Source organism: Pempheris klunzingeri, chromosome 18, assembly GCF_042242105.1.
Source record: "Pempheris klunzingeri isolate RE-2024b chromosome 18, fPemKlu1.hap1, whole genome shotgun sequence".
Taxonomy (NCBI): domain Eukaryota; kingdom Metazoa; phylum Chordata; class Actinopteri; order Acropomatiformes; family Pempheridae; genus Pempheris; species Pempheris klunzingeri.
The window spans coordinates 19524710-19537898 of record NC_092029.1 but is presented as its reverse complement, the minus strand read 5'-3'; the positions used below and the strand labels follow the sequence as shown (position 1 = coordinate 19537898).

At 41.9% G+C, this 13189-nt stretch overlaps 1 protein-coding gene across 2 annotated transcripts in view; it reads right to left on the bottom strand.

Annotated features, from left to right (window-relative positions):
• The window catches only part of ube2j1 (ubiquitin-conjugating enzyme E2, J1), a 30320-nt gene extending 17855 nt beyond the window's left edge, over window positions 1–12465 (bottom strand). For both annotated transcript variants that reach the window (XM_070849026.1, XM_070849027.1), the window contains exon 1: window positions 12125–12465. In XM_070849026.1, the coding sequence (XP_070705127.1) occupies window positions 12125–12155 (31 nt within the window). In that variant the 5' untranslated portion in view covers window positions 12156–12465. The remainder of the gene's footprint in view (window positions 1–12124) is intronic.
• Window positions 12466–13189: the final 724 nt, after the last annotated feature.

Sequence of the window (13189 nt, the reverse complement as noted above, 5' to 3'; positions counted from 1 at the left end):
TAAAATTATTCAGACAAGGGGGCAAGTGAGAAAATGATCCTTTGTAAGGAGGAATTCAACCTCTACATCAGCCTGTAAGATCATCCTGGTCCATAATTGATCAAAATACACGTCATGCTTTGGCAGTTTTGCACTGCAAAGGCCTTTCGGTATCTATCCCGGGGTGATGAAACTCTGAAATGTTTTCCAAATTCTATAACAGGTGAAAAAGCCAGAATTTCTGCCGTCTGTGTTGAAAGCAAAACTCTACCCACGTATGTCAGCTGACATACAGAAGAGCATTAGGCATACCATCTATGATTGTACCGAACCATCCATGCAGCCATGTGGCACTATGACACACAGTTCCATAGACCAATGCTGTGCTAAGTGCAGCCTTCTAAGAGAGGGCTGTGTAAACCTGAAAGGGAGAGCTATATATAATGCAAGGGAAACACCACATTAGCACATTTATTGACTGGAGTAACTACAGTTAAACACAACATGTGCTGGAAAAAGTTCGCGAGCCTTAGTAGTTGGGTTCATCCATATCAGTTTTCCTATAGATATACAATTTGACAGCACCTACACAGATGTCTACTTGACTGAAAGACAACTCCAAAGCAGAGGGCATCTAAGCTGAGCTACATTTCCATCAGAATGAAATAACCTGCTTTGGGGATGTTACTGCTTGGGCATGGTGGCATTTAATGTTTTGGGTTTTATTTAAGCTTCTAGTGTCGTCTCTGCTCTCACTACACATATGCATACATAATTCCACCTTCATCAATGACAATCTGTTGACTTTTCTGAAAATGTTAAGCCTCAACAGAAACCCAAAATACGACAAAGCTGGTAGCCCATGTGGCACTGCACACAAGAGCCAACAAATTAAATAACAGACAGGAAGCTTAACTGTGCAGTGATCTGTGAACAGCTGAACATGCGGCTGCAGTTCTCCGCAGTGTGAGGGCCATCTGCCACAAGTGGCAACGAACATTTTCAAATTCACTGTAGCCCGAGCAGCCGATTTCTTGAAAAGGCTATCCCAGAACCAGAGGGTCGCACGTGTGATCAGCAGCCGGTGTCAAAACCTCTCACAATTCTGTAACAAACCTGCTTAAATACTGGAAAAGATGTGTTGCATCTTCACCTTCTGTTGTAGATACGGTAGCAAAGCATGTTTTGCACAATACCTGACTCTGTTGGGCAAAACTGAGTCACCCAAACACAAAATATGTTCAGACATATATATATATATATATATATATATATATATATATACTATATATTTATATACAATAAAATAGAAAACCAAAGGAAGCTTCAGCTTTGATCATCTATGTCAGACTCTGTGATAAGCTGTTTTTCCATGCTGCAAAAAAGAAAGATAAAAGCAGAACCTAGAACACTGTAAAGGAGATGGGAACCTAAAATGTTTGGCACAAACACGCTAGTATCATCCTCAGAGTTCCTATAACACCAAAAAGAGAAGCTTTTTTTCCCCTCCACTTCAGCAGGAATCAGAGCCAAAGTGTCCTCAAGATGTTCCCGAGACCATAAAATTGTTATGCAAGAGAGAAGAAGAGAGCGGCGCTCAGAAAAGAAATAATAACTAAGGAGAGAGGAAGAGAACATTTTTGACAGCAATTAGAAAGAAAAGAGGAGAGGGGGAGGAATCAACAGGGACATGACGTGAGGTACCTCTTAAAATGGATTTCTAACCTACAACAGAAGCTGCAGAGCCATGCTGCTGTGTTGATTGCAGAGGAAAATGTCATTCTACCATTTTGGACCCGTGGGGAAAACTGAAAATTCTGATTGATATGCTTGTCTTATGTTGAGCCTGTGCTGTCGAGGCAATGCAAGATAGAAAAGGAGGAAAGACTGGAGGACATGTGGTGCACTGCTGAGTCTGTGAGGAGGAAAGTGAAAGATGTGGATGTCTTATCACTGTGTGTGTCACTGCCTTAGTCTTTGCGGGTGTATGTCTTAGATTGTTGGGTTCCTAATAATTCCATAGTTTATGACACTGACGAAAAAAAGTCTTTACTAAGTGTTCTATGCTGATGGAACAGTAGGTAGTGTCGTGGATGCCAAATAGGCCAGATCACAGATTTTCTAATCAGAACGACAAACATCTCAATTTAGTGAAGGGCTTTGGCTGAGCAAGCACAGTTGATGTGCCATTATGTGTGTGCTGGGAGACTGGCACATATCAGTTCATCTTGCATATAATAATTCTTTAAAAATCACCCCTACTTTTCAAACCTGTCAAACTTACTACTATTCCTCAGCCAGTTATGTGCATATGATTTTATGCCTGAAGAAAACTAAACTAAAGTGTTTGCAATCTGACTGACGGCTGCTCGTGATTCTGCTGACAGCTCAGGACTTCAATTTTTCCACACTAGCCCCACTTTTCTGTTGCTTCCAAGCACGTGTAGCGAGCCTGGAACATCGAGTTACTATGCATCTGTCTGTATATACTGTATACAGTAAGGTCAGAGTGTGGTGCAAGCCAGTAGCCCAAGGTGACAGCAAGCCTAATGTGTGGCCTAAGTTGTCCTGACAGCACAAGCAGTAGTGGTCTCCTCAACTACCCAGCAGGCCTTGGCACAAGCAGCAGCACTAAGCCTTACTCCCACAGTAGCATTTAGCTACACGTTACGGCTGTGTGGAGGAGGACTGACAGTATGGACAAGACAAACTCCAGAATATGTGGATGTGAGCAGTTAAGTGTGTTTTAATCATCCTCCGTTTCACTAACCCCTTGTGTGAATGGTGTGAATAGGTTTGAGTGATATCTACCACATTGGCAGAGGACTAGAATATATAGGTAGTGTAATTTTTACATAATTTCTTTTATACTTTTTTAATATGTATTATGTTGGATATTAACTACCATTTCTGTTTTTTTGCATATTTGAGCCTATTCATAGCCCGTCCTCATCCACTCACTGAGTCTTTCATTACTTTTCCTCCCGATATCCTTTAGTAAATCAGGCACAAAGAGCTATTAACATAATTAGAATAACTCTATTCTTCATTTTGGCTGCCTCCGTTTGTCACTTAAAATATGTATCAATTGTGAGGCGCTAAATGCTTCGAGAAATTACTCATAATGGCTTTTTAGTTGCAAAGCTTTCGTTGCACTTTCAGTAACGAGACTTTACTTGTCAAACAGAACATCTACCTGCATTAAGCACTTGGGGGATGTTAGTTTCGGACAGTCTGTGTATAGCAGGTGGTTCTGTGACTAGCAGCTATTGACACAACCCTTATTTGTTGTGAATGTGTGAGTGCTTTCTTTACCTACCTCCTAAAAGAAGAGTTGTATTTCTTTGACTCAACATTAAAAAATAATACTTTCAAGGGTCAGATAGGAAGAGGGACAGAGAGACTTTTAGGTGTGGGGGTGAGGGGTGGATAGAGGGACTAAGATGGAGCTATAGCTAAAACTTATTCAGGTTAGAATATTCTCTCTATCTCCCTTGCCACCAGTTATCATTTTCCACTTGGGGAATCCATCAGTGTCCTACAGAGTGGAATCAGGAGCTGGGAGGGTGATAGGCTATCAGGACTGAACAGACACTTCAGAATGAGAGATGAGCCACTTGGGAGAACCAGCTCAGCGCTTTATTCACCAGTGTATTCCATGATGGAAGCTTTCAGCTCCAGCTTAGATGGCTTGGCCAATGGCAGCTCACACTCAACCTGGGACTCCTTAGGTCTAAGGCAATATATTCTGGTGTCTAGATCAAATCTCAGAGGACTGTAATCTATACTACACACACACACACGCGTGGGCACACACACACACACAAAGCACTGGTTTGTTCTGTGTGTGTGTGGCAAGTAAAATCTGTCACTGGTGAGGAAATCAGAAAAATGAATAACATTTGCCACAGTGGCTTTTTCAGATCTCAAAACTTTGTCTTTGCAAACTTTTAATATGGTTGCACATTATGACAGCTGAATATTAATGAAAGTGTGAGCACAATATGAATGCGTGCTTGCCTCCATTACAAGAAGTCAGGCCTCTCAGGAGGGTTACATCTACTGCAATTTACAAGGCATCTGATAAGGTACCTTCAGTTGGTATCATCCTAATAGTTAGGGAAAATGCTATGCAGTCCTTTATTGAATAATCAATCATTTGGACATATGCTTTGTTGTTAATGCAGCGACTTGTAGCATCGTCCAGCTTTGAAGCCATTGTTCTTAGATGGATTGGCCCTGTGGTGTGCTCTAGCATATATAATGAAGCTGGGTTTAATTGTCTCACTGAGGGTAAAAGAGGACTGGAGAACTTGACAGTCTATAGATCTGTCTGTGACAGAATGCGCTACATGCAGGGGGTTTCAACAACTACTCGCCCAGTTGACTAATAAAACCACTGGCAGTGGTTATTGGCTTCTCACGGATGATAGAAATGTAGCCAACATCACCACATGTACAATACTATAATGTGTAAAACACAATGCCTTACTGACACTGTTTCTGCTACATTATTCAGGTGCATCTCCACAGCTATCTCCTGTGCAAAATACTGCCTTATTTATCTATATTGCTTTTCAAAGCAGGTGCCGAAATACTTTCTGTTCTGAAGAAGATTTGAAAAGTTTGTTTGTAAAGCTACGGATAATACTACCATGGCACTTCCAGAATTCTTTTCACAAGAAATGTGTATTAACAAGTCGGCACTCAAAGGCACTGTTGGGCTTCACCAGAAAATGGTGAGGACTACATGTGTCTACATGCCAGCAGGTGTGACCCAAAGTCTGCCAGCTGATCTTCAGAGCAACCGGAGCACACCAGCAAGTTATCACCGAGCTGCTGACTAGCAAGGAACAAAGGAGAGATCGGATTCCTCCAGCCTGCAACCAGGACAGCAAGGACAAAAGAACCACACCTTTCCTCCAGCCTGGCTCATCAACAGGCTAAGAACGCAGCACACTGAAGGACACTTCCTTTTCTCTTTTGAGGACTGGTAGCTATATTGGACTGGGAACTGTATAGGTTTTGATTTGCTTTAATGTTCGTTGAGTTTGATTGATGTGATGTGTTGTAGTTTACTGTGCAGCCATAAAGTTAAGTTCACATACACAGGGTCTGTGTGAGCAACTAACCATCCTCTCCTAACCTGGCACCTTTATCTACACACTCACACAAACAGTTTAACAATTAGGCCTCGACTGAGAGACAAAGCTAAGCTAACAGCTACAGCACTTCGTTTTGCTTTGTCTGCCTCTGCCCCACACCCCAGGGGTCCTAGTGGCCATTTTGTAGGGAGTCACCATGTGGTTCACCATTTCCAAAAGCCAAATTGCCCAAGAAATGGTGCAAACCCCAACATTTATTGGTGTCCCAGAGTACTGAGCACAACATAATTGGTGCCGCTGTGTGAGGCAAGGTACCAAACCCCTACAACACCTTACCTGTCTTGTGGAAAATAGATGGCAGCATGCAGCGAGGCTTTTATCCCAGCAGCTCAGGTGAAGTATGTTTGGTATATGCTCTGAGCACTAATCCTACATGTGTGGCTGTGCCCTTTTCCATGCATTAAACATGTCAGAAACCTTGTGACTTATAAAAACTAGTAATGCCTCCATTGCCTCGCTACATGAAGGCCACACTGCTTCCTGCACTGGCACTAGATGTACATCATGCGCTGCAGATTTGGCCAATATGAACATACTGGCATAGTACATACATACCTAGGCTGAGCTTGAAGAGGACAGGAGGAGGCATTCCAGATCTCAGCAGAGCATCCTCTCAACAACACTCTGTCACTACTTTTGCCTGGATACACTGACAGGCGCTCCAGTGCTCCATATCCCCTGCTGGGTTTTATATCCCATGACCATTTTTGGCACTTCCTTCCAGTAACACTGAGCAGTGATGACAAGGAAAAGCCCTTCCCCACACAAGTGCCTCTAGCCTCTATTAACAGAGGTCCGGTCACTGTCCAAGGCAACAGGGTGATAATCCTTGTACGCCAAATCATCTTATGTAACAAATATTTTGAGCGTTCCCACTGAGAGTGATAGTCTCCTCTCTCCTCTTTGGACAAACTATTGCATAATGACAAGCCAACTCCAAAGACGTGAAAGGCACAGAGCACAGAGAAGGGAGGTAAAAGATTCCTCCAGAGTCTCAGCACTTTTCAGTGCTCTTCTGCTGTTGCTACTGCTGCCACCACATTCACCTAAAATGTAATAACCACAAAAGGGAGATAATCCTGCTCTTTGAGTCCGCTCTTGAATTTAATGAAAACATGAGGTATGATACGGTTCAGTAAGGAAGGATGGCATGTAATACATTTTACACACCACTCAGTGCCTAATTGGAAAGAAATAAAAAACATACCTTACAGCACTATGGATGTGACCATTAGGGTCATGCACAGACATATACAATGTCAACAATGAGTCAAAATGGAAATTCCTGGCAAACCAAAGGTTTTCTGTGAGTCTACATTCATTTAGAAAATATTCATGTTCTTGTCAAGCTTGTTAACACCTCAGTATTCCTCATTTCTATTCCTCATTTGACTTTCTGGTAGCTTCGAGCTACATGTGTTGCTACTCATACCCATATGGTGCTAATTTCCTATATTTTTTCAGATGTGTGGTATTCAAATTTGAGAGCATGACTCATTGATTTCCTTTTCAAATTTTGCAATGCCTTCCCTCAAAACCCTGCCCTTGCACTCAAACAGCTCCTGGTTGTGCTTAGATTGGCTTTGCCTCTGCTCAAACGGTATGCTTGCACTGATTGCCCATGCTCTAGCTTCAGCCCTTCTGCCCCATTTCAGGCTGCATCTGTGCGCTATTCTGCTTGCATGTTTCTGTGCAATAACCCTGTCGAAGTTTCCCAACCAAGAGCAATCATTTTAGCAGGTGATGGTAATCGATCCTATCCTAGATAAGTGTTTATACAGAGCTCCGTCATTGCCTGAGAAGAGATAAGTGCCTCACATGTTGAATAGAGATGCGTGGCAGACAAACATATAGATGTTGGCCCACGCAACCAAGAGGAAAGATATTTTTTTTTCCCTCTGTCACATAAGATATTCCAGGATGAGGACAGGAGTAAGAGAAGTGGGTGGAGAAGTAATACCACATTAATGCTAGACTCATCCTCTAGGAAAACATTGGAGGAAGATTGGAAAACATGTTTTTGCAATATCTGCAGCACTGAGGAAATTACAATAGTTTGGGAAGCTTCAAAAGCATATATAATGGAGAAGTTTATAGCACAGGCCACTACAAAGAATCTAAGTAGGTTTAAAGAACTAGAAAGGGAAATTCAGATTAAGGAACTGAAAGTGTCCAAACACTATTCTGATGGCCAATTCGTGGAGCTCTGCAAGGCCAAATTTCAGTTACAGGAAATAAAATAAAAAAACTAAATTTGGAAAATGTAGATTAAAAGGAGTTTTAATAAAAGGAGGATAAGAAACTGAATATTTATGGCTGGAGAACTGAGAGAGAAAACTTTTTCTGATATGATACAAGTATGATTTACAATGTATTTTTGTCTATGTGGTAGCAGTCTTAGCTGTTTTTGCCCCACTAATATTATTGGTTGGAACCTGGTTAAAGAGTGACCACCCATAAGGGACACTCTAACAAGTAAAGCAAACATGTCCACATAGAGCCAGGGATCACTACACCTGGTGTTTTATTGGTAGGGGAATTTCTAACAGGGTTATTACACAAACAAATCCAAGAGCAATCCAAAATTCATGATCACACAGGAGCAGCTTGAGTGCGAAAAGGTGGGGGTGAAGCTGAAGTGCAGGAAATCTGTAATATGTCTGCAAGCATACAATTACAAGCATACAGTCTGAGCATAGGCAAAGGCAAAAATCTAAGTAGAAGCAGGGGCTATTTGAGTGTGAGCGGAGGGTACTGAGGAAAAGCATTCTAAAACCTGACCCTAAAATCAATGAGTAATGCTCTAAAATCACAATGTCCTGACAGAAAGACAAGCTTGCCCTCTGACACTGACAAAAAGGAGCTTAGGGTGCTCTTCTGTGCACTGTAAACTGGCAATGTGAAAGAGGAATGATGGTGTTAGAAGATCTGTGAAACAGAGGAAAACTCACCATTGTTTTCTTCTTTTTCTGGGGTTTTTTTCAGACACCAAGCCCTGAAAGACTGTGATTGGTCAGGGACCAACGTGTAGTCAGTCACGTCTCCCTGAAAATTTTGGTTAATTAAGTGTCTGACTGGCTATTCAATTTCTGAGCATACATGTGATTAATCGTGATCATGATGTGTCTGAGTTGTCACCTTTTTTACTGCCAAGTTGACTCTTCAGAGCATTTTTAAGTGGGATTCTTAGAAGCTTGAGAAATGCAGGTCCTGGCCTGCTCCAGGTTACAGTATGCTTTTGATGACCTCCAGTCCACCCTTGTTGATCGAAACCTTGTTCTTAACTTCAAAAAAATGACGTATATATTTCACAAGAGCATAAAGCCTTGATATTCCAACTCCTATCCCCGAATGAAATCTAATTGGTACACAGTACAGCATAATAAATACTGCATGGGGTGGAAGATATTGCTTGGCAATGGAAAACTCTAATGGGAATGCTGAGGCCGGTAGGAGTACATACAAAAAAGGTGTCCTCAATTAAAAATATTAATGCAACAGGGGCATAAATGAACCCTGGGAAATGCAACATAATTAGACATTGAAGGGAAGAGGAGAAAACGACAGCTCAATGTTGCAGCCTCAGAACAAACTACCACCAACTCTCTTATTACTATAGACCAGTGACTAATGCAGTTCAACACAACATTAACTATGAAGCACAAACAACTCTGGTCATTCTGATGTCCATTTTTAAGTAAGATTAGCTCAATAATACAGTAATTCTGAAACATGATACTAAAAATGAAAACTGGACACAGCGGTTCCAACTCAGTGGCCGTAGACAAACAAATCATGTATCCAGTGGGTACACAACACCTGCATGTGTTTGTCTGTCCTTGGTGCAGGGGTTGTACACCAGAAAAGCAACAGAAAGCAAACTTAAGCCTGTACTTGGACATGTGGCATGAACTCAGTGCTTCTATTATGTTATCAGTATTTTTTTCCTGACATTTTTGTGCTGCAAACCATCAAAATTCTCAGTTTCAGTTTACCTCATAAAACACTTTGTGTCTGTGCCGACAGGTGAAAGAGTGCTGTTGGAAAATGTAGCTGTAAATGTGTAAAACTCAACTAGACCATGGACTAAAATAATACTAAAATACTAAAAAGGGGAAAAATTAACTGGACATTCATCCTATGTCACCTTTGCCCTCAGGGTTTTGACCAGGGGCAAAGGCATGAACTCAGATGGCCAGACAGGCCTTTTACACAGTGAAATGCACACTAAATGCCTGAAATAAAATTTGATACATGCTGCATGTCCACATGTCAACAAAACAAAGTCACATCCATATTACAGGCAGGTTTAATTCTAATTCTTCTCTGACTGGCAGACAGTGACAGAGAATATGTTTATATTGACTCCCCTATCTAGGGCTGCAACTAATGATTATTCTTATTATGGATTAATCTGCTGATTACTTTTTTTCAATTCATTGATGAATCGTTTGATCTATGAAATGACCAAATATAGTGAAGGGTCATGCTAATCACAGCTTCACATAGCCCAAAGGGACATATTCAAAAGTCTTACTTGATCAAAAGTCCAAAGCCCAAAGGTATTCCGTTCATATGACAAAGAGAAGTTCTGCTCTACTAGTATCCTAGTTCAGAATCTTTTCTTGGTTTTCATCTTATTCAGGACCTTTATTGATTACCTGATAAAATACCTGAATATCTAACAAACAGTGCTCAGAAACCTGAGAAGGGTGTTTACAAAGTCACTGTATCCCAGTTTCTATTGTAACACTATAAAACGATGTGACAGTCACACCAAACTGAGATTGTGATATCCATGAGAACACTCTGAGAAAGTTATCATCATTTACCTCAAATTCATTCACTGTTTCTATTCCTACGATTTCTCTTGTTACTGATGTTGTTTTGAAGGCAAAAGGGTGGTCACTCTGTACTCTCTCTCTATATATATATACACACATATACACACACACAAACACACAACACTGCATAAGTCTAAGTCTTAGTCATAAGTCTTGTGCTAATAATCATCAATTAAATATGTAGGTTGAAACCCAGTCATTAACTGAAACAGTAGGAGGATTAAAACACTGCTACCAAGGTGAGGCTGTGGACGGTTTCATGTCACAGGTCATCATGTTCAGACTGAGCACAGCAGCAAGACACAAGGTGGTTATACTGCATCTGCAAGGTCTCTCCCAGGCAAAGATTTCAGAGCAGACTGGGGTTTCAGGATGTGCTGTTCAAGCTCTTTTGAAGAAACAAAAAGAAACGAGCAACGCTGAGGACCGTAGACGCAGTGGTCGGCCAAGGAAACTTAGTGCAGCAGAAGAAAGACACAATAAGCTTAATTTCTCTTTGAAATTGGAAGATGTCCAGCAGCCATCAGCTCAGAACCAGCAGAAACCAGTGGGACCCTAGTACACCCATCTACTGCTTGGAGAAGTCTGGCCAGAAGTGGTCTTCATGGAAGAATTATGGCCAAAAAGCCAAACCCCTGATGTGGGAACATGGCCAAGCGACTCAACTGTGCATGAAAACACAGGAACTGGGGTGCAGAAAAATGGCAGCAGGTGCTCTGGACTGATGAGCCAAAATTTGAAATATTTGGCTGCAGCAGAAGGCAGTTTGTTCACAGAGGGGCTGGAGAGCGGCACAGTAATGAGTGTCTGCAGGCAACAGTGAAGCATGATGGAGGTTCCTTGTGAGTTTGGGGCCACATTTCTACAAGTGGAGTTGGGGATTTGGTCAGGATTAATGGTGTCCTCAGTGCTGAGAAATACAGGCAGATACTTATCTTATCACCATCAGGGAGGTGTCTGATCAGCCCCAAATTTATTCTGCAACAACCCCAAACATTCAGCCAATGTCATTAGGAAAAGAAGAACAAGGAGACTCCAAGAGATGGTGTGGCCCCCACAGAGCCCTGATCTGAATATCATCCAGTCTGTCTGGGATCACATGAAGAGAGAAGGATCTGAGGCAGCCGACATCCACAGAAGATATGTGGTTAGATAGATAGATAGATAGATAGATAGATAGATAGATAGATAGATAGATAGATAGATAGATAGAGAGGTATACGAAATTATGAGAGAAAAACAGTGCCAATGTAGCTACCATGTAGTGACTATGGACTGTTTCTCGGTGTGTTAACATCAGCCAGTGATGCTACTGTTAAAGAGTCTGATGGCTGATGGGAGGAATGACCTGCGGTAGCGTTCCTTCTTGCAGGGTGGGTGCCTCAGCCTGTTGCTGAAGGCCCCCACAGTCTCATGCAGGGGGTGAGACGGGTTGTCCATGATGGATTTGAGTTTATTCTCTACCCTCTTGTAAAATCACTATTTAAATGGCTTACAATAGCATGAGTGCATAAAAAAATCCAGCCCAATTCTGTTATCCATGAAATGACACAACAACTGCTTAATTCATATGGAGTATGCTTGGAAAATAACTCCTACTGTTTACCAGCTGACTGGTAAATATCCTTGCAAATCACCCTGGTGACCCCACCTGAGTCATCTGTGTACACACCCCTTGCCTCAAAAACAGTAAAACCCTGATGATAACTGTAAAAAAGGACTTCAGCTCCAAACGCAGACGTGTCCTAACTACAGTGTACCGTTTTACCCCTCAGCACTGCGGCCCCCCCTCCCCCCTCAGCCCCGGAAGAGAGCTATGTCAGTTTTCAGTTCCTGCTGTGAGTGCACTGTAAGTATTTATGCTGAATACTGAGAGCAGCAAAGTGTCTTCAAATGGAGTTAACAACTGAAAACCCCACTAAACACACACACACACACACACACAGAGTGAGAAATGGAGTCAGTATACTACATAACTGCTTCATGTTGGTGGAGTGATTTCATTTTGACATTGTGTGTTCACAATGGTTGTAAGGTAATTAAACATGTCAACAGTGAACTCCTGGGTTTCAGCTGTGTCAGGCATGTTAGCAAACTCGCCGACAGTCGCCGAACAGCATTTGAGAGAGAGCTTACCTGGACTCTTGAGGTTATATTTATTCTCCATGCTGACAGACGTGGAGCACTGTTAAATGGCCAAGCACTGTTGAGTTCCTGTTGCTCGTAAGCTAGCTCCCAGCTAGCCTGTTCCCTACTCAACGTTAGCTCTAGCTAGCAGCCCGGCTAGCTTGCTTCGGTCCTGGGATGTGTGTAAGACGGCTGACGCCTCGGGTCGTCAGTCTCCCCGCTGGTCCGATGTGGAGCTAAGACAGGATGTCCGGACCCCGCCGTCACAAATATATTGAAGAGTTCTTTCTCAAGTTCCCCTTTGTTTCGATTCTGAAACAGTTTGGTAAATGTTGTCCGGGTGACGTCATTTGTCGATACGTAAACAGGAAGTGGCTGACTACTGGCTGACTGTGTTCTTCTGGGGAGATCTGAGGCCGCGCAGCCGCACTACGCTTACATTTGAACAATTTTTGTGCACTGTAAACATGGCAATTTATATTAAAAACATTTTTTTTAAAATTTAACAACAACTACTAGTTGTTAGAACATTATAAATTGTTCATTTTTAAAGAAAAAATAATGCTGTACTAGAAAACCAACTGTCAAAGTTCAGTCATCTACTTTATAACAGACTCCTCTACAGTGTAAAATCGCAGTCTAGTTGATTTAAATGACTCGTCTTTTATGATTAGCTCACAAGCTGGTCTGTCTCCTTAAAGGTAGGGCCTGCAAGTTATTTTAGAAGCACTTTTTTGTAATGCAATACCATTAATAGCAATCAATACATGAAATAGCATCACAAACAAAAGATAGAAATCCGTTGTCTGTGGCTGTAATGGGACTGTAATAAACCCGTCCAATCGATTCTTTTGGACTGAATGAAATGACTTATGCTGCAAGCGCACCCATTGCACATGACCTGTGTTCCACAAGGCTAAAGCTGGCGCGCTGTGTCGCACAAGAATGGCAGAAAAAGCCTTTAAATCATCTAGTATCACCTTTATAACATTTCAGAACATAGAATCTGAGTAGAGTTATGTAATGATGATTGGCATTTCTCTGAGGAGACAATTCTGCAAGATTCCTCCAGGT